Source organism: Eleutherodactylus coqui, chromosome 10 (assembly GCF_035609145.1).
Source record: "Eleutherodactylus coqui strain aEleCoq1 chromosome 10, aEleCoq1.hap1, whole genome shotgun sequence".
Classification (NCBI taxonomy): Eukaryota; Metazoa; Chordata; class Amphibia; order Anura; family Eleutherodactylidae; genus Eleutherodactylus; species Eleutherodactylus coqui.
The window spans coordinates 21,732,483-21,753,540 of NC_089846.1; the positions used below are offsets into that span (position 1 = coordinate 21,732,483).

General features: G+C 47.2%; 1 protein-coding gene across 1 annotated transcript; it reads left to right on the forward strand.

Annotated features, from left to right (window-relative positions):
- Positions 1 to 560: 560 nt before the first annotated feature.
- LOC136580183 (uncharacterized) lies at positions 561 to 7,501 on the forward strand. Its single transcript, XM_066580532.1, has 2 exons — positions 561 to 1,756; positions 6,654 to 7,501. The coding sequence occupies exons 1-2, from the start codon at positions 616 to 618 to the stop codon at positions 7,256 to 7,258; spliced, it is 1,746 nt and encodes a 581-aa protein (XP_066436629.1). The 5' UTR covers positions 561 to 615; the 3' UTR covers positions 7,259 to 7,501.
- The last annotated feature ends 13,557 nt before the right edge of the window (positions 7,502 to 21,058 follow it).

The window sequence follows — 21,058 nt, forward strand, 5'->3', positions numbered from 1 at the left end:
TAGACTATGGCGCGGATCCTAAGTGAAAGCGATGGCTGCATATTTGCTGCGGAATCAGTGCACTTCAATGGGAGGTATGGGAATGGTGGAAGGATGCCATGCATCGCTGTCTGTTTTCCGGCGGGGACACCAGTCACGGTTGCAGTTCTCTGCGCTGCTCAGTAGTCCGCCCGTTGTACTTTGAGGGTGGACGGACTTAGCAGCATCACTAAATGCATTGAGCGGCTGCTTCCAGCGCTGACTCCGGGGGAACGATGGGGAGGATGAGGATAAAACATCCCCGGATTCCACGGGTCACCTGCAGTCCATAAGCTCAGCTCATAGGGTTAAAAGTAGGTGACAGATTCCCTTTACTGCAACACCTAATGTTATAGTGTACACACAGAGCTGGATGTGGGCACTGGGCACACGCAGAAGGGGGCATTTGCTATACACAGGGCATTGCAAGCAGTGAGCCATCCTTGTCTTATTCTGCAGGTGTCTGCACTGCTGATCTCCTCCCACCAGTTTACACTGGAGTGTGCTGGAGCATGCTGGGAAGTCAGAGAGGATGAGGAGGAGTTTGGCCTGCACTGATATACACGGAAGTGTGTGCTGTGCTGCAGAGCTTCAGCAATGTCTGCAAGCGTGGAAGATCTGCTTGCAAAGTTCCAGGCAGAAGCTCTGGTGAGATGTGAAGACTGGATGCGAGACACCATGGCAGAAGCCCTTGAAGATGAAGGAGCAGCAGGTGACACCGAGGATGCCCAGCCATATGCTAAGAGGGTTAGACCACTTGAGCACAGGAGCCCGTCCCCAGTGCCCAGAACACAGTGCAGCGTGAGCAGCCCCGACAGGGACCCTCCAGGAGCAGCCACTGGGCAGTGCCCGGCGTCAGAGGGGCTTCATCCTGAGAAGAATCTATTCAGATCAGTCAATGATTTGCTAGATGTTAATAACACGGTCAATAATGAAGATTTACGGACTTCGTTTGATACGAGTTTTCATCCAGACTGTGATATGAGAAGTCTTATAAACGTGGCCCATTGTGAAGATGAAGAATCCTCAAACTCATCTGATAGCTTATCCGAATGGGCAGCAACTGCCCCAGATAATGATATCACCTCTGTAGAAGATCTGCTTGCCAAGGTCCAGGCAGAAGCTCTGATGAGAGGTCCAGACTGTCTACAAGACACAGTGGCAGAAACTCTTGAAAATGAAGGAACAGCAGCTGATACTGAGGATGCCCAGCCATGTGCTAAGAGGGTTAGACCACTTGAGCACAGGAGCCCGTCCCCAGTGCCCAGAACTCGGTGCAGAGTGAGCAGCCCCGACAGGGACCCTCCAGGAGCAGCCACTGGGCAGTGCTCAGCTTCAGAGGGGCTTCATCCTGGAAGCTCCTTCAGATTAGACTCTGATTTGCAACTTGCTGTTAACGAGGCCCATGATGAAGATTTACAGGCTTTGTCTGATGCGACTTTGCAGCGTGACGCAGACAGTGGACCAAGTAGTACTGTGGCTGTTACGGTATCCGTGTTGGACGATGAGTCCAGTGTTGACCGCAGTGGGCAGGACTACATTAGTCCGTTAGCAGACTCTCGGCCAGGCGAGGAGTTGGCAGCTCAACTCCCGGATAGTGGTAGCAGTCCGTCCCATGCCAATCGCACGGTTGAGGTGTCTGATGCAATACGTATGGAAAGGTTGACCCAAAGCTGTTCGGCTGCAGCAAGCTTAGATCAGCAGCATGCACCAATGCCGGTTAGTCTTCCTGCGCCAGGTAAGGGTTTGTATTTGACAATCTAAGAGAAATTCAAGAATAGCAATTCCTCAATTTCCCGATGTTATTGAAAATGCTGGGTGCTAGTACTGGCACGTGCAAATCACATTTTGCCCTTCTTCAGGTAGACCATTATTTCTTAAAAAGGACCCATCAGCTCTCGCAGGTCTGTTTTACTTATATTCCCATAACAATTCTGCAGAATCTTTTTTTTAGAACTCTACTCTGTTGTTCCTCCTAGAAATTTATGAATAATTTGAAAACAGGGCGTGATTAGTTAGGGGTGCGTTCTTATTGTCCAATCAGTGCTGTCAGTGTTAGGGCGCATTCAGACGACCGTATATCGGCTGGGTTTTCATGCCCAGCCGATATACGGTGTTCCTCTCAGCAAGGGGAGGAAGCTGGAAGAGGCAGGAGCAGTGCTCTGAGCTCCCGCCTCCTCTCTGCCCCTCACCACTATTTGCAATGGAAGGGGCGGGATGGAGGCGGAGCTAAGTTCCCAGGTGTATCTCTGCCCCTGTCCCGCCCCCTCCCATTGCAAATATTGGCGAGGGGCGGAGAGGAGGCAGGAGCTCGGTGCACTGCTCCTGGCTCTCCCAGCTTCCTCCCCCTGCAGAGAGGGACGCCATATATCGGCTGGGCGTGAAAACCCAGCCGATATATGATCATCTGAATGCGCCCTCAGGCTGTGTATGAATAAACCTCTTGCATAAAAGGAATTGTATTGCCCAGTTATCGGTTTATTGATAAACTTCCAGGAGGAATAACTGAGGAACTGCACAACATAAAGTTCTAAGAAAACCTGCTCTGCAGTTATTTCAGGGAGAATGTAAGAATTTACTAAAACTGAGAAGTCTGGAAATGGTGCAGCTCCTCTTTACTAGGGTAAGGGCTCCTTCACATGGACTTATTTGTGTACGCAAAATGTGTTAAAAATGCAGAGAATAGAACTCATCGATTTCATTGGGTTTGTTCCCATTCCCTTTGTTTGGGTGCAAAAAATAGAACATGCTTTAAGGGCCCCATAGAGGTCTATGGGATGTGCGCAAATGCGCAAAAGCGTCTCGTTCACGGCACAAATGTGGTGCACACAAAAACGCATAGGCCCATATGTAGGAGCCGTAAGTGATTTTTTTTTTTTTTTTCTTTTCCTTTGCAAGCAGATACAAAGTGATACATCCTGATGACTCGAAGCCCCCTTCACATGGGCGTATTTGTGCAAGCAATACGCAGAAAATAGAACCTATTAATTACAATGGTTTGGATGCTCCCTCTTTTCCTGCGGCCCTGCGCACTCAAACTCTCATAGAATTCAATGCGCGCAAAATACGCTAGGAGATATGTGAAACAGTGCGAAATTGTGCAGAAACAAAGAGCACATCTGGAACTCGGACTAATTAGCCATTTCAACTGGTGCATCTTTGTTTGCTGTATGCAAATGAAAATGCCTTGCGGGCACAAAAAGTACAGTAAAGTACGCCGATGTGCGCAAAAAAACATACTTCAGTCCGCAAATGCCAATGCAAATAGAAAGAGAGTGAGAGACTTGTTATTTGTATAGTGCCAACTTATTCCGCAGCGTTTTCAGGTAATTTGAGAGAATGCAAGACTCAAGGCAGCAGAATGCAGTGACTAACACTCTGCACCACACGAGGCCCACTATAAGCACATGCTTGTGTGAAGTGGGCCTCAGGCTTCACGCACACGGGCAGATTTTTGGTGTCTGGAAGTCAATGTAAGCCATCCGATCCGGGACGTCCGGAAGTCAATCGAAGCCATCTGACCAGTGAATTCCGCGGGAAAAGCAGGAGTTTAAAAAACAATCTGTACTGTACATGTCCGACGGCGAGCTGTGCGGTCCATCCACAGTACAGAGAAGCCGGAAGAAGACAGGTCCGTGTGGACGCCAGGGAAGAAGATGACAGGTGCGCAGCATCACCCGCCGCAGTCAAGGCTGGATTCCATTCGGGATTCCGCAGCTGGAATCTGGACCTGCGTGTGCAATAAGGCCTTACTGCACCTCCACGCGCCTCTTATTGTATATGGAGACACACAGCTTGCTTTTGTCAAGGACTCTGCATGAATCCAGAAGGAATGTATTTGTAACATGCATCGTTGGATTCCAAATCGTGGAGGAAAACATTGTTTCTAGAGAAGAATACGGTGTCTGACAGAGGAGCCTATGTACTATGCAGGACATGACATTTACTACAATCTATGAACAAACTGGCATAGACTATAGCAAAACCCTCAGACCTGTTGTAAGTTTTCATCCGGTACGCAGAAGTGCCACCAGATGAGACAAATATATTGAAAGGCTTGCGCCTCTTAATAAATTTGTCACTCATAGAGAGATGCATAATTTACTAAGACTGGCATGTGAAATGGTGGTCTAAGCTAATGGGCCCAGAGTGCCTCCGCAGCGGACTATGTAATTGCATCCAGAGCTTTACCATCCCTCCCCATTGCAGTTTAATCACATCCAATCATTTAACAAACTTCAAACCCCTCTCAGTCTTTCCCGTCAGTATACGTATAAGCCAAACCCTATCCTTTCTTCGTGCCAGTATGCGTATGGGCCACAGCCCTGTCCCTCCTTCGCGCCAGTATGCGTATGGGCCACAGCCCTGTCCCTCCTTCGCGCCAGTAAGCGTATGGGCCACGGCCCTCTCCCTCCTTCCCGCCAGTGGGCGCGTGGGCCACGGCCCTCTCCCTCCTTCCCGCCAGTGGGCGCGTGGGCCACGGCCCTCTCCCTCCTTCCCGCCAGTGGGCGCGTGGGCCACGGCCCTCTCCCTCCTTCCCACGGGGAAGGCTTGATATGGATACTGCCAAGACAGCCCTGGGGCCTTTCAGAAGGCCCCTGACTGCCATGACACCCACACATTTCCCTGCGATCTCATCACAGAGGGGCCGTACGGAACCCCCAAACATCGTTCGGGAGATTTCAATGCCGCTGTCAGAATCGGTGCTGTTGCCGCCATGTGTGGGCTGTAATAAACAGCCGACACCCATGTTTTATGAAGAGAGAACTCTCTTCATACATTCCCGGCTCTGCACTCTTTTGCAGGGCCATGGACTGGATTCTTCACCGTATTGTCCAATGTAATGGGGTCACTTTCCCGGAGTACCACTTCACCGACCTGGACTATGCCGATGATGTTGCTCTCTTGAACGTTGCATCTAATAATCTGAGACACTAATTGGAACATTTCAATTTTGAGGCGTCCTGTCTTGGGCTTCACATCTCATGGCAAAAAAACAAGCAATCCCTCCGGACCTAGAGAAAAATGGCCAGAGAGTTGACACTGTGAGTTCATGTACCTCGGAAGTGTTCAGCACGCAGATGGGAGGGCGCTTCTGGACATCCTGCGGAGAATAGCGTTGGCAGCTTTGGCGAGCAGGTCCCTGGAAAAACTCTAGCGGAGGCAGCACATAACACCCAGGACTAAGTTCGATTTTACCAGACCTGCGTAATGCCGATATTATTGTACGGCTTGGAGACCTGGACTTTGCTGTCGCAAACCACTGAGTGTCTGGAGTCCTTTTGCATGCGATGCCAAGCCAGATTCTCCGTGTCCGTGGGTTTAACTTCATCAGAAACAGCGAGATACAGACTTGCGCAGGGCTTGAGTCAATCACAGAAACAAGGAGACGACTCAAATTTTTTTGGCCATGTCGCACGCTTGTCAGAAGGTGTCCTGGCCCACGGTGCTCTAACCGCAGCAGGTGCTAGAAAAATCGAGAGACGACCCCTTGCCGGATGGCGGAGGCCTCCTGGTCGTCCGCGGCACTCGTGGGTTCAACAGATAGGCAACTGTACATCTGCACTGAATGGAACAATGCTCTCGGTCTTGGTCATTCTAGATCGGCGCTACGGACCATCGTTGTCCAAGCATGATAACTAACTAACCACTTAGCAGCGCTGCTCAATGCACTGAGTGGCAGCTTTCAATGGAGATTTCGGGGGAAGCGATGGGGAAGGTAAGTATGACACTTAAATCGCCAGACTCAGCGGTCACCTACTTTCAACCCATGAGCTTGGCTTACAAGGTTAAAAGGTGACAGAGTCTATTTAAAGGGATTCTCCCACTTCTAGCTGTTTTCAGACAGCTCCGTACGTGGCCCAGGTTGGTACGGCAGGCTGAGTACTATGAGAATAAGACTCAGCTTGCAGTACCAACCAGGGCCACAGTGCAATGTACGGAGCTGTTTGAAAACAGTTAAAAGACGGACAACCCCTATTAAGTGCTCAGCAGTTGTCCCAGTGATGATCGCTCAGTGAATCAGTAGTCCACCAGAAACACTGGTACTGTAATCTTTTAATAATTACTAGTCTTCTTAAATATATCAGACATCTCAGAATTTTGAGTGGATTTCCTCTCCATCTTGTCTTTCGTGCCGTATTAGAATATAGGCAACAATAGGCCACAACCATCATATTACAGCTATCTTGCATTGCCCACATTTAAAGGGCTCATTCAGTCTGAATATGTGAAAAATATATATTTTCTCTCCCCACTGAATCTGTAGAGTAAGAGCAAAATACTATGAGATGGACTATGTCTACGTATTCTATATGTTCCATCACTGGCATGTCCACTCCCAGATCAAGACGTTATCTCGCTCATCCTTTAGAGCAGTTGTAGCAGTTATAGGCCCGTAAATTCTTCATCCATAGTGGTGTCTTCACATTAATACTTGTAGGCCATATACTTCACTAGTGGTCCTAATAAGACCCTTGCTTTGGTTTGCCCACCTAAAACTTTGAAACCTCACCTTTAACGTGGCTACCATCGTTACTTGTATGGGTAGACGTCATACTGGACTATGATTAGGTAGGTTGGGAAGAGTCTGTGTACGTACAAATGACATTTTTTGTCTAACCTTGTTCCTGTAGGTCTCCGACCCTGTTCGGTGTGGATTCTTGGAAACTCTTTTATTACTTCAGTATTGGAAAGAGTGTCGCAGCTACCAGATGGTCGTCAGTTGGGGTTTCGGTGTTCAAAGGCCATCATTCGTTGGCTGGGACATAATAATCTGCGTTGGGCTTCTGTTATACCTACAGTTTCACGTTATGCAAAAGAAGACGGACCCCCTGATATACTAGTTGTGCATGCTGGGGAAAGCGATCTCGCTTCTACTACGATAAATAATCTGACTCAATATATACAGGGTGTTCTATTGAAGTTGAGGTCTAAATTTCCAGGAGCGGTTGTTGTATGGTCGCAGATGGTGTACAGATGTAAAACGCAACCTAAAATTTCGCAGAAAAGACTTGACCGGGCCTGCATCAAGATTAACAACAATGTCTCAAAATATGTTTCAGATAGGGGTGTAGCGTGCATTAAGCACCAAGGTTTGTTTGGTGACTCACCTCACTTGTTTAGTAGAAGTGGTCTCTCCCTTACTTCAGCAGGTAAGGACATATGCCGCACTGACATTCGGAAAGGGATTGAAAAAGCAATTCAACGTTGGAAGAAGTCACATGGTATAAATGCCTAACCATACGCTGGTAGGCAATTGTCATGGCTGACTATCTCCATTATCATTCACAGTTGACGACCAGCTTGCAATGTCTGGGTCCCAGGAAGTGTTTCTGAAGAGCCAATATACTCGCGGCTATTGGGGAACGTACATCTCTTGCTTCTCCTTTTCTACATTTAGTTATAAAGTATTGCTTTGAACTATTAACTTTTTTTCTGGTTTGTCAAGTTCTCTCAAACTTAATAAATCGGTTTCATTTTGGCCCCGTGTAGCACTCTTGTGTGTTCATAGTATGATGGGTAGGCACTATATAGCAGTATTATGTGAGCACTGTAGGGTATTTCACATGTGGTGGAAATGCTGCGTATATTCAGCAGCTGGAAAATAAGCTGCAGACCAGAAGCTAATTTCGGCTTGCTGCTCATCTGACCTCGGAATCAGCAGCCCCTCACTGCAGCGAGCAGAGCTTATCCAGTAACCGCTACTAAGCACTGCGGCCACCGGCCAGGTGACGTGCTCACTTCCATATCACCTGACATCACTTTCTATTTCCTAAGTGAAAAGGTCTCACTTCTGTCCAAAGGCCTTAACAAGCTTTGATCTGGCCCTGGTATTGTCTCATTGGATGTATAGTAATATCAAGTACAGGAGGGAGGATGTTAGCTGGTGGTTGGCAATAATATGGATAATTCACACAAAAAAATCTAAACCTATATTAGAAATCCCGATGTTTATGGCACAGGCATAATTCTAGTTTCATAAAAAATGTTATGACAGACAAAATTCACAAAAAGATAAAAGTACTGAAAAGGCAAAAACATTCCTGAGGCCACTCTCGCATATCCGTTGTTCACCGCGATCACTGCGGTGTTTTGAACATCGTAGTACAAGGCTCCCATTAATACCAATGGACCCTCGCTGACCTGCACTCGATCACGCCGTTAGAATTTGAGCGCTTTCTGCTCTATATTACCACGATTAACGCACCTCATCACCCATCAGAATGATGGGGTGCGTTAAAACCTGCTGTCAGAGGCTGAAACCTGTGTCCAAAAATGAAAGTAAAATTGTCGCAAAACCCCCGCAATAGAAATCGCAGCGTTTTGCAGACGGCATGTGTGAGAGTGGCCGGAGGGTTATAAGTTGCCAGGAAACCCCTAGGCTGCTCAGATGGTAGGGAACAGACATGTGACTGGAAATCCTATACATATCGGAGGAAAAGGAGGAGAAAAGGTACTTTTTTTCATGGACTACTACTTGGCCCGATGTAAATGAACAACAAGCATGTCGATTGACGCTTGTTGGCTTTTGTTTTACATGGGATGAGAACCGCTGCTATGGGGATGAACGATTGTACATTGACTGTACACTTAAGTTTGCTGAAAATTCGATTAGCCGACAAACAAGGGGGCCCTTTTACACGGGCACATTGTTGGAGGAACATGTTGCCCATGTGTGAAAGGTAAATATTTAACAGCTAAAAGCCAGGCTGCAGACAGCTGCTAATGTACCACAACCCTTGGCAAAGTGGCAAATAACCCATCTCTTTCCACTTTTATCTGCTACCTTTGCAAATCTCCCAAAAAAGCAGGGACAACACCATGCTCGGCACGCCATGGTGAGTTGTGTTAAGCCATGCATCTAACCCTCACCTAGTCCCTTTAGGCCTAATAGTGCCTCTTTCTGTCACACACACTGCAGGATGCCCTTTTAGTGTGGCACACACTTAGGCTTGGTTCACACAGGACTGAAATCCCGCGGATATAGCACAAGATTTTTGCGGGAGAAATGCGACTTTAAAACCCGCGGCCTTTCACCTCGGGCTTTGGAGCAGCTTTGCCGTCGGCATTCAACTGCGGACAGCTCTCCCCATTGAGAGAGACCACCACGGAAACAGGGGGAAAAATTAATATGTCGCGGCATGTGAATTTCAGCGCCTTGGCCGTAACGGATCGGCCGCAGCGTGTGGATGAGATTTTTGCAAATCTTGTCCACTTTGCTGGCTAATCCCGGGATTAAAGTCACAGAAGGAATTTCTTTGCAGAAAGTCTGCAAGGAAATTCCACGCCAATTACTCCCCATATGAACCCAGCCTAATAGCGACTCCTCACAGCAACGCGTCCTCAGGATATGTGCCCACGGCGGAACCAACGTGGATTTTTCCATGTGGATACCACATCTAAAAACAGCGGCTGAAATTTGCAGCCGAGCCTCCACAGACTGTATGGAAATGGCGCCGAATCTGCTTCAAAAAGTGAAACCTCAGTTCTTTTTTCTGCATGTGGATTTCAAATACTTGTGCAAAAATCTCTGTGCTATGTAGACTATGGCGCAGATCCTAAGTGAAAGCAATGGGTGCATATTTGCTGCGGAATCAGGGCACTTCAATGGGAGGTATGGGAATGGTGTAAGGATGCCATGCATCGCTGTCTGTTTTCCGGCCGGGACACCAGTCACGGTTGCAGTTCTCTGCGCTGCTCAGTAGTCCGCCCGTTGTAATTTGAGAGCAGACGGACTTAGCAGCATCACTAAATGCATTGAGCGGCTGCTTCCAGCGCTGACAGCGGGGGAACGACTGGGAGGATGAGGATAAAACATCCCCGGATTCCACGGCTCACCTGCAGTCCATAAGCTCAGCTCATAGGGTTAAAAGTAGGTGACAGATTCCCTTTACTGCAACACCTAATGTAATAAAGTGTGATGACATCATTATCTGGCATTTCACATCCTGGCACATGTATACTGTACACACAGCTGGATGTGGGCACTGGGCACACGCAGAAGGGGGCATTTGCTATACACAGGGCATTGCAAGCAGTGAGTGATCCTTGCCTATGTCTGCACTGCTGATCTCCTCCCACCAGTTTACACTGGAGTGTGCTGGAGCATGCTGGGAAGTCAGAGAGGATGAGGAGGAGTTTGGCCTGCACTGATATACACAGACGTGTGTGCTGTGCTGCAGAGCTTCAGCAATGTCTGCAAGCATGGAAGATCTGCTTGCAAAGTTCCAGGCTGAAGCTCTGGTGAGATGTGAAGACTGGATGCGAGACACCATGGCAGAAGCCCTTGAAGATGAAGGAGCAGCAGCTGATGCTGAGGATGCCCAGCCATGTGATAAGAAGGTTAGATCTCTTGAGCACAGGAGCCCGTCCCCAGTGCCCAAAACTCTGTGCAGAGTGAGCAGCCCCGACAGGGACCCTCCAGGAGCAGCCACTGGGCAGTGCCCGGCGTCAGAGGAGCTTCGTCCTGCGAAGAATACCTTCAGCTCAGTCAATGATTTTCTGGATGTTAATAACACGGTCAATAATGAAGATTTACAAACTTCACTTGATACGACTTTTCCGAGTAGTTTTCATTCAGACTGTGTTATGAAAAGCTTTAAAAACATGGCCTATTGTGAAGATGAAGAATCCTCAAACTCATCTGATAGCTCATCCGAATGGGCAGCAACTGCCCCAGATAATGATATCACCTCTGTGGAAGATTTGCTTGCCAAGTTCCGGGCAGAAGCTCTGGTGAGAGGTCTAGACTGGCTGCAAGACACAGTGGCAGAAATCCTTGAAGATGAAGGAATAGCAGCTGATACTGAGGATGCCCAGCCATGTGATAAGAAGGTTAGATCTCTTGAGCACAGGAGCCCGTCCCCAGTGCCCAGAACTCCGTGCAGAGTGAGCAGCCTCAACAGGGACCCTCCAAGAGCAGCCACTGGGCAGTGCCCGTCTTCAGAGGGGCTTCATCCTGGGAAGAATACATTCAGCTCAGTCAATGATTTGCTAGATGTTAATAATACGGACAATAATGAAGTTTTACGTACTTCGTTTGATACGACTTTTACAAGGAGTTTTCATCCAGACTGTGATATGAGAAGTCTTAAAAACGTGGCCCTATGTGAAGATGAAGAATCCTCAAACTCATCTGATAGCTCATCCGAATGGGCAGCAACTGTCGCAGATAATGATTGCACCTCTGTGGAAGATTTGCTTGCCAAGTTCCGGGCAGAAGCTCTGGTGAGAGGTCTAGACTGGCTGCAAGACACAGTGGCAGAAATCCTTGAAGATGAAGGAGCAGCAGCTGATACTGAGGATGCCCAGCCATGTGATAAGAAGGTTAGGCCTATTGAGCACAGAAGCCCATCCCCAGTGCCGAGAACTCGGTGCAGAGTAAGCAGCTTCGACAGGGATCCTCCAGGAGCAGCCACTGGGCAGTGCCCCATGTCAGAGGGGCTTCATCCTGGGAGGAATCTATTCAGCTCAGTCAATGATTTGCTAGATATCAATAACACGGTCAGTAGTGAAGATTTACATACTTCGATTGATATGACTTTTACAAGGAGTTTTCATTCAGACTGTGATATGAGAAGTTTTAAGGACGTGGCCTATTGTGAAGATGGAGAATCCCCAACCTCATCTGATTGGCCATTCAAATGGGTAGCAACTGCCGCAGATAATGATATCACCTCTGTGGAAGATTTTCTTGCAAAGTTCCGGGCAGAAGCTCTGGTGAGAGGTGCACAATGGCTGCAAGACACAGTGGCAGAAATCTTGAACGATGAAGGAGCAGAAGCTGATACCGAGGATGCCCAGCCATGTGATAAAAAGGTTAGGACACTTGAGTACAGGAGGCTGTCCCCATCACCCAGAGACCCTTCAGGAGCAGCTACTGAGCAGTGCCCGGCTTCAGAGGAACTTCATCCTAGCATGAATCCGCTCAGATTACACTGTGATGTGCGAGATGCTGTTAATGAGGCCCATGATGAAGATTTACGAATTTCGTCTAATGCGACTTTTCAGCGTGATGCAGACAGTGGACCAGGTAGTGCGGTCACTGTTACTGTATCCACGGCGGACAATGAGTCCAGTGTTGACCACAGTGAGAAGGACTACATTAGTCCGTTTGCAGACTCTCGTACAGACCAGTTGGCAACTCAACGCTTTGATAGTAGCAGTGAGAGGGTTCCCATTATGGCCCATGCCAAGCGCACAGCTGTGGTGTCTGATGCAGTACGTATAGAAAGATTGATCCAAAGCTGTTCTGCTGCAGCAAGCATAGGTCGGCAGCATGCACCAAAGGCGGTTAGCCTTTCTGCGGGGACAGGGAGCTGCAGCTGAAAACAAAAGTAAAATTGTGGCAAAGCACCATGATTTAAATTGCAGAGCTTTTTCTGCAGTGCTGTGTGAAAGTGGCCTAAGGCTTCGTTCACACGGGCGACAAAGTCGCATGATTTGGTTGCATTGCGCCAAAGCAACAAATCACATGTATGTGAAGCCCATGCTTTTCTATGGGTTACTTCACATGTGCGATGTTTTGTAGCATGCAACAACCCAACACAAAAACCTTGCAGGTCTGGGGATATGCCCGCGACTCATGAGGTTTTGTAGCCCATGTTTCCCTATGGAGCTTTCCTCTCTTGCATCGCACGAAAATGCGTTTGTTTTTTTTTGTGCGGTGTGATGCAACTTTGACAGTAGGAAATCCTACTGTCAAAGCCCTAAACTAAGTATTAGCTGCAGGGAAAAAAAAAAAAAAAAAAGTATACATCACCTTAAAAGCATTCTCTGGCGCAGCTGCAACTTCCTCTCAGTCACCGACACTGTTTTTCCTCATCCACGCCTCCTGGAAGCGCTGTCTGTGATTGGCTGATGCTTAGCTAATCACAGCCAGTGCTCGATGAACCAATCGCAGCCATTCATCCAGCGCTGGCTCTGATTGGCTAACCGCCTGCCAATCACAGCCAGCACTTCCAGGGAGCAGGGATTTTTCAACCCCCGGCCTGAAAAGATGAAAAACAAGAGTTCCTGGGACTGAGAGGAAGCTCCTAGGTGATGTAAACTTTTTTTTTCTGCAGCTAGGGCGTATTTTTGGGGTAGGGCTTATTTTTAAGCCCAACCCTGAAAATCCTTGCATGTAGTGCTACAAAGTCGCATGATTTTGTAGCGCTACAAAATTGCTGTATCACCGTGAAAAATCGCCGTGATATCGCACTGATCCGCGATGCGATATCGCTGTGATTTTCTCCCGGCAATGCCGTGTTGTCCATGTGAAGGAGGCCTAAGGGTTTGTATTTGACAATTTGTCCTTTTGAAGCCTGAATCCTGGAGTCAGCCGAGAGTTTCTAGGTAAAGGAATCTGACCAGTTTACCTTCAATCTAAGAGAAACAAAAAATAGCAATTCCTTAATTTCCCCATGTTATTGAAAATGCTAATCGCTAGTATGTGCAGTCTTCTGATTTTGCTGCATTATGTCCAGCATTGCCAGCGGAGTGCAAATGGGAGCAATTATAATATTAACCCTTTGCAATCCAATTTTGGATTCAGGGTTTCCTAAGGGGTTTTCTCTTTCTGCCAATATACAATGGCGCCATCTGCTGACTAGAGCCAGTACTGCAGTATGTGACTTGTCGGAGAGGCCCCCGACAACAGAGCTGCCAGTAATATACAGTAAGAATACCCTGCCAGAAGTCTTCCGATATCAGAGCTGTACAGCCTTCAATCAGAATGTCTTTAGATGTCAGACAGTGGATTGGAAAGGGTTAAAGTGACCTTCTGGGTGCTCCAGGGTGGGTGGAGGTACACTAGATGCAGTTGACTGTGTCGGCCATTGTTCAGTTTTGCCTGTCCCAGTGCTATGTTTTAGGTGGCCAAAATGATGACTGCTGTTTTCTAATTATACAATGTACTGCTCTGTGATTGGCCAGTGCTAATATCACGTGAACAGCGCTGGCCAATCACATTATAGGTATAATGCATCAGTACTCCTAACACTATCAATGCACTATGGCATTGATATGAACGACAGCTGACCAAATCAATTGCAGGCAATGTACCCCGTTACCTTCTGGGACACAGTTTGGTACAGAAATTGAAGGGTCGCTTTAAAGTTTGAGGAACTACTGGTGCTGTCGTGTCCCAGGATGATTTTAGATTCTAAAATCTGCAGGTGGGCAGACTGGTTTTATATCAATAAAATATTTTTACCTTTCTTTAGGTGTACTTTTCTTTTCCCCATAATATAACAATTCTGGAGCTACGTTTCTTTGAACTTGTTTGGGAAACTTTTGAGAAATCTAACAATTCGGGAGCAACTCTTTGTTGTGCTCCTAGACATTTATGAATAAATTGACTGGGTGTTATCAGTTGGGGACATGTCCCTATTGTCCAATCAGTGCTGTCAATGTCAGACTGTGTAGGGACATGCCCCTTACATAAGGGGAATGGCCACACTTAGTTATCACTTTATGAATACATTTCCAGGAGGAGTAACTGAGGAACAGCACAGCATAAAGTTCTAAGAAAAGATGCTCTGAAATTATATCAGCTGCCTTTTCACTGCAGGGGGTGCAGTAACCCCGCAGTGAGGGGTGCAGAAGACCTCTATTCTTGAGATTGGATGGGGGTCTCAGTGGTGAGATGCTCACCGATCAGCAAGTTATCCCCTATTCTCTGGATAGGGGATAACTTTCATTTGTGATACAACTCCTATTCTGGATATGAAAGGTGTTTGCGCCATGTTTATGCACAGCTGGTTATGGGTATAAATCGAGCAGCCATTACCTTCTTCTCCTGTCCTCGGTTTCTGATGTTTACCAGCATCCCTGCTGAAATGCAGCTTGAAACTACGTTTTCATAGAATTTCCCGCTCTACTTCCTTCCTGTGTGCGTTCCATCTAAGCGCTGCCCTGCTATTGGTCAGCAATCTAGTACCGAGAGCTGAAGAGAAAAAAAGCCATCCCTAGTTGTTCCTACTGAGCCAACCGGACCAGTAGCCCTAGAATACCTACAGGTTGTATGCAGCAAAACCTGGGAATGAAGACTTCTGAAGTGCCAGGAGAAGGTCCTGGTTTTAGAGCTAACGACACACAATCCAAAGCCGTACCGCATTGCAAACTATAATATTTGATGATCATTTGACAGCAACTTTGCGTTACCAGAATAACCCTTTAGTGATGGCGTCTACCTTATGAAGAGCTTAAAGAGAAACCCATCTTAAACAGGTGATTCATCTCACTTGATGGAGTCCACCTTAATTGAGCAGGTAAGGACATATGTACATTGACATTCAGGAAGGGATTGACAAAGCACTTCAACTTTGGAAGCAGTCACATGGTATAACGCCTAACCATACCATAGAAGCGCAATTCTCGTGGTTGACTATCTCAGATATCATTCATGGGTGATGATCAGCTGGCAATGTCTGGGCCCCAGGTAGTGTTTCTGAAGAGCCAATATACTCACGGCTATTGGGATGTATACACATCATGGTGCTCCTTGTTATATAGTTTTGTTTTGGATTAACTTCTTTCTGATTTGTCACATGGGATCTTACGCTTTATTAAAACCTTACCAAACTCTTATAAATAACCGACACAGACACCAGTAGTGGATAAAGAAGGGCGCGGTGTTTATTAACGGGGTTACAAACATTGGGGAGAAATGTAACCAATAATAACCATAACTCTTCCTGTAAACTCTGTCTTACAGACACGAGTTTACCACCACCAAACTCTCCCCAAATTTACCTGCCCACCCGCCTAATGCGGGCGACAATCCCCCACCAGGCCATGGCATTCACTAATGACATGGCCCCCCCAACAAACCGCAGCCTCCTCAATCATCTACACAAATCCATATTAAAATTATCCAACACAATCTCTGACAAGTCTACTAGATCATTCCTATGGAAGCCTGGAACGAAACCTTCCAAATCAGCCTATCTAAAAAGAAAAAATCCACCCCTGGCATGAGCTCTACCACCTATTTAACCCTTCTCCGAATTCTCTCGCTATATACAGACCTCGGCAATGACCATAATAATCGAGGAACAATATCTGAAAAAACTATCACTGTATCTGGAACCTTGTTTAATGCTCCACATCTCCCTTTCAATGTCCCATGACATATCAATGTGTTCTCTTCTATGTCATTAACCCCTAAGTGTAAAATTAAAACATCTGGACAGGACCCACGTGACTCTATGCCGACGTGACTCTCTAAGCCCACGTGACTCTCTATACCCACGTGACTCTTTATACATCAGTTCAGCCATTAATCCACTCCACCTCATACATCTATTACCGCACCAAAAAATTTCAAACTGTGATCTGTACAATCCCAAATTTTCGGAATAGCAGCGATCTGCTGCCCTTCTCCAATCCCAGTACACAAAGGAGGGTCCAACAATCCACACAATACTTTTCTTAATTCCTAAAATGAAAAAAGAATTAGTACCCCATATTATTCAGGCGCCTGTACAACTTAAACTGAGATGAACCCCATCTGTTTACTTGTTCTTCAATAAAACCCCACCTGTAAACCTTTTTAAGCACCATTATACATTAAAAGCAAGATAATGACTGTCCATCATCCCCGTCTCCCCGAAAACAAGACAGGGTCTTCTACTAATTGCTCCATAAGATCTTACTTTTGATATGTATAGCTGCCTGGACACTATTTACATTGATTTTTTTTTTAATTAACTGCAACTAGGACTTATTTTTGGAATAGGGCTTAAAGTTCAAGCATCCTCAAAAATCCTGAAAAATCCTGCTAGGGTTTATTTCCGGGGTAGGTTTTATCTGTGAAGCAAAGAAGGACCGACCTGCTAATCGCTGCAGCTCCCTCCATGTAATCGTCCATCATACATAATGTCTGACTAATTAACCCATAAACTATACACCCCTGACATTGGCAATTAGAAAAACCATCGCAATGCTATCAATTGAATACCTAAAAACTCCAACCGAGTACACGGCCATACCATTTTTTCCATTCGCCAGCGGCACCCCAAAATCCTCCATCCTGACCACATGTCCTCTAAAACTTGTGCACCCCTCCTTACCCTGATGCCCCATAAACAAAAATCATCTAAGCAGTGTATTACATCTACATCAGGAGATTCCTCCCTCCCCATCTACTCTAACAATGAGGATAGTCCTAAATAATAATAGGATGCCTTAGATCCCATCGGTAACGCCAAACCGGAAACCCAAAGAATTAACACCCCAACCAATAAGAAGTTATCTGAATACTGCATCACATGACCGAAGGGCCATAATAAAGCCAATGTAGTCACATGATGCATATCTTAATGCCAGCAGCTCAGGAGCGCCTCAGCATTCAGAGAAAACTGAGTGGGGTAAGATAGATGATAAATAACCAGGAGGAGATAGACTCCTGCTTCGGCATCACCCTTAAAGGGGACAACCTCAAATTGAAAAAAGGGGGGTATCAAAATAACCGGCAACTCTGCCCTCAGCTATGTGCTTAGCAATTTAACTACCTCAGGATCATAAACAACTGAAATTAACTTATTAACCCCTTCACAGCTGAGTCCCTTTAACTCATGCTCATATAGGCCGTACCAGGAGCCTTCTTTAATGAGCCGGGCCTACTTCCAGCATGAGGGCCTCACTGGAGTCTTGCCCTATTGCAGGAAATTCTCTATTTCCTGGATGCAGGGAATGTGTACTGATTTCTGACTAAAACAACCAAAAATGGATGAGAGCGGCACAATATGAGCCCTCATGGCAGTACCCACAGCTCTTACCTCAGTACCCACACCGCTCCATTACCTCGATTACACCGAGGTAGTGAGGCGCCCCAAGGATGTCCAACAACCACCTAACTAGTTACACCGAGGAAACGCCAACATCCCAGTAACCATTATTAACCATCTCTGTTCCTCCGGTCATCATTAGATTCTGCTTCTTTATATGAAAGTAACAGTCATAAAATAACAAGTAATTATAAACCAAATCTGATTAACAGCAGCAGCCGCCTCAACCACAGACTGCATACAGTGGTTACCTCACAGCTGACAGTCTGCATACAGTGGTTACCTCACAGCTGACAGTCTGCATACAGTGGTTACCTCACAGCTGACAGTCTGCATGCAGTGGTTACCTCACAGCTGACAGTCTGCATACAGTGGTTACCTCACAGCTGACAGTCTGCATACAGTGGTTACCTCACAGCTGACTGCCTGCATACAGTGGTTACCTCACAGCTGACAGTCTGCATACAGTGGTTACCTCAGAGCTGACAGTCTCCATACAGTGGTTACCTCACAGCTGACAGTCTGCATACAGTGGTTACCTCACAGCTGACAGACTGCATACAGTGGTTACCTCACAGCTGACAGTCTGCATACAGTGGTTACCTCACAGGTGACAGTCTGCATACAGTGGTTACCTCAGAGCTGACAGTCTGCATACAGTGGTTACCTCACAGCTGACAGCCTGCATACAGTGGTTACCTCACAGCTGACAGCCTGCATACAGTGGTTACCTCAGAGCTGACAGTCTGCATACAGTGGTTACCTCACAGCTGACAGTCTGCATACAGTGGTTACCTCAGAGCTGACAGTCTGCATACAGTGGTTACCTCACAGCTGACAGTCTGCATACAGTGGTTACCTCACAGCTGACTGCCTGCATACAGTGGTTACTTCACAGCTGACAGTTGCATACAGTGGTTACCTCAGAGCTGACAGCCTGCATACAGTGGTTACCTCACAGCTGACAGTCTGCATACAGTGGTTACCTCACAGCTGACAGTCTGCATACAGTGGTTACTTCACAGCTGACAGTCTGCATACAGTGGTTACCTCACAGCTGACAGTCTGCATACAGTGGTTACCTCACAGCTGACAGTCTGCATACAGTGGTTACCTCAGAGCTGACAGTCTGCATACAGTGGTTACCTCAGAGCTGACAGTCTGCATACAGTGGTTAGTTACCTCACAGCTGACAGTCTGCATACAGTGGTTACTTCACAGCTGACAGTCTGCATACAGTGGTTACTTCACAGCTGACAGTCTGCATACAGTGGTTACCTCAGAGCTGACAGTCTGCATACAGTGGTTACCTCACAGCTGACTGCCTGCATACAGTGGTTACCTCACAGCTGACTGCCTGCATACAGTGGTTACCTCACAGCTGACAGTCTGCATACAGTGGTTACCTCACAGCTGACAGTCTGCATACAGTGGTTACCTCACAGCTGACAGTCTGCATACAGTGGTTACCTCACAGCTGCCTGCCTGCATACAGTGGTTACTTCACAGCTGACAGTCTGCATACAGTGGTTACCTCACAGCTGACAGTCTGCATACAGTGGTTACCTCAGAGCTGACAGTCTGCATACAGTGGTTACCTCACAGCTGCCTGCCTGCATACAGTGGTTACTTCACAGCTGACAGTCTGCATACAGTGGTTACTTCACAGCTGACAGTCTGCATACAGTGGTTACCTCAGAGCTGACAGTCTGCATACAGTGGTTACCTCAGAGCTGACAGTCTGCATACAGTGGTTACCTCAGAGCTGCCTGTCTGCATACAGTGGTTACTTCACAGCTGACAGTCTGCATACAGTGGTTACTTCACAGCTGACAGTCTGCATACAGTGGTTACCTCACAGCTGACAGTCTGCATACAGTGGTTACCTCAGAGCTGACAGTCTGCATACAGTGGTTACCTCACAGCTGACTGCCTGCATACAGTGGTTACCTCACAGCTGACTGCCTGCATACAGTGGTTACCTCACAGCTGACAGTCTGCATACAGTGGTTACCTCAGAGCTGACAGTCTGCATACAGTGGTTACCTCAGAGCTGACAGTCTGCATACAGTGGTTACCTCACAGCTGCCTGCCTGCATACAGTGGTTACTTCACAGCTGACAGTCTGCATACAGTGGTTACTTCACAGCTGACAGTCTGCATACAGTGGTTACCTCACAGCTGACAGTCTGCATACAGTGGTTACCTCAGAGCTGACAGTCTGCATACAGTGGTTACCTCAGAGCTGCCTGTCTGCATACAGTGGTTACTTCACAGCTGACAGTCTGCATACAGTGGTTACTTCACAGCTGACAGTCTGCATACAGTGGTTACCTCACAGCTGACTGTCTTCATGCAGTGGTTACTTCACAGCTGACAGTCTGCATACAGTGGTTACCTCACAGCTGACAGTCTGCATACAGTGGTTACCTCAGAGCTGACAGTCTGCATACAGTGGTTACCTCACAGCTGACAGTCTGCATACAGTGGTTACCTCACAGCTGACTGTCTGCATGCAGTGGTTACTTCACAGCTGACAGTCTGCATACAGTGGTTACCTCACAGCTGACAGTCTGCATACAGTGGTTACCTCAGAGCTGCCTGTCTGCATACAGTGGTTACCTCACAGCTGCCTGCCTGCATACAGTGGTTACTTTACAGCTGACAGTCTGCATACAGTGGTTACCTCACAGCTGACAGTCTGCATACAGTGGTTACCTCACAGCTGACAGTCTGCATACAGTGGTTACCTCACAGCTGACTGTCTGCATGCAGTGGTTACTTCACAGCTGACAGTCTGCATACAGTGGTTACCTCACAGCTGACAGTCTGCATACAGTGATTACCTCACAGCTGACAGTCTGCATACAGTGGTTACTTCACAGCTGACAGTCTGCATACAGTGGTTACCTCACAGCTGACTGTCTTCATGCAGTGGTTACTTCACAGCTGACAGTCTGCATACAGTGGTTACCTCACAGCTGACAGTCTGCATACAGTGGTTACCTCAGAGCTGACAGTCTGCATACAGTGGTTACCTCACAGTTGACAGTCTGCATACAGTGGTTACCTTACAGCTGACTGTCTGCATGCAGTGGTTACTTCACAGCTGACTGTCTGCATACAGTGGTTACCTCACAGCTGACAGTCTGCATACAGTGGTTACCTCACAGCTGACAGTCTGCATACAGTGGTTACCTCACAGCTGACAGTCTGCATACAGTGGTTACCTCACAGCTGACAGTCTGCATACAGTGGTTACTTCA

What these genes read in the sequence shown, in the direction of transcription:
- LOC136580183 (XM_066580532.1), top strand. Translation starts at nt 616, where the DNA reads ATGTCTGCAAGCGTGGAAGATCTGCTTGCAAAGTTCCAGGCAGAAGCT. An exon ending in GGTTAGTCTTCCTGCGCCAG is followed by an intron (nt 1,757 to 6,653) that starts GTAAGGGTTTGT and finishes TTGTTCCTGTAG; the next exon opens with GTCTCCGACCCTGTTCGGTG.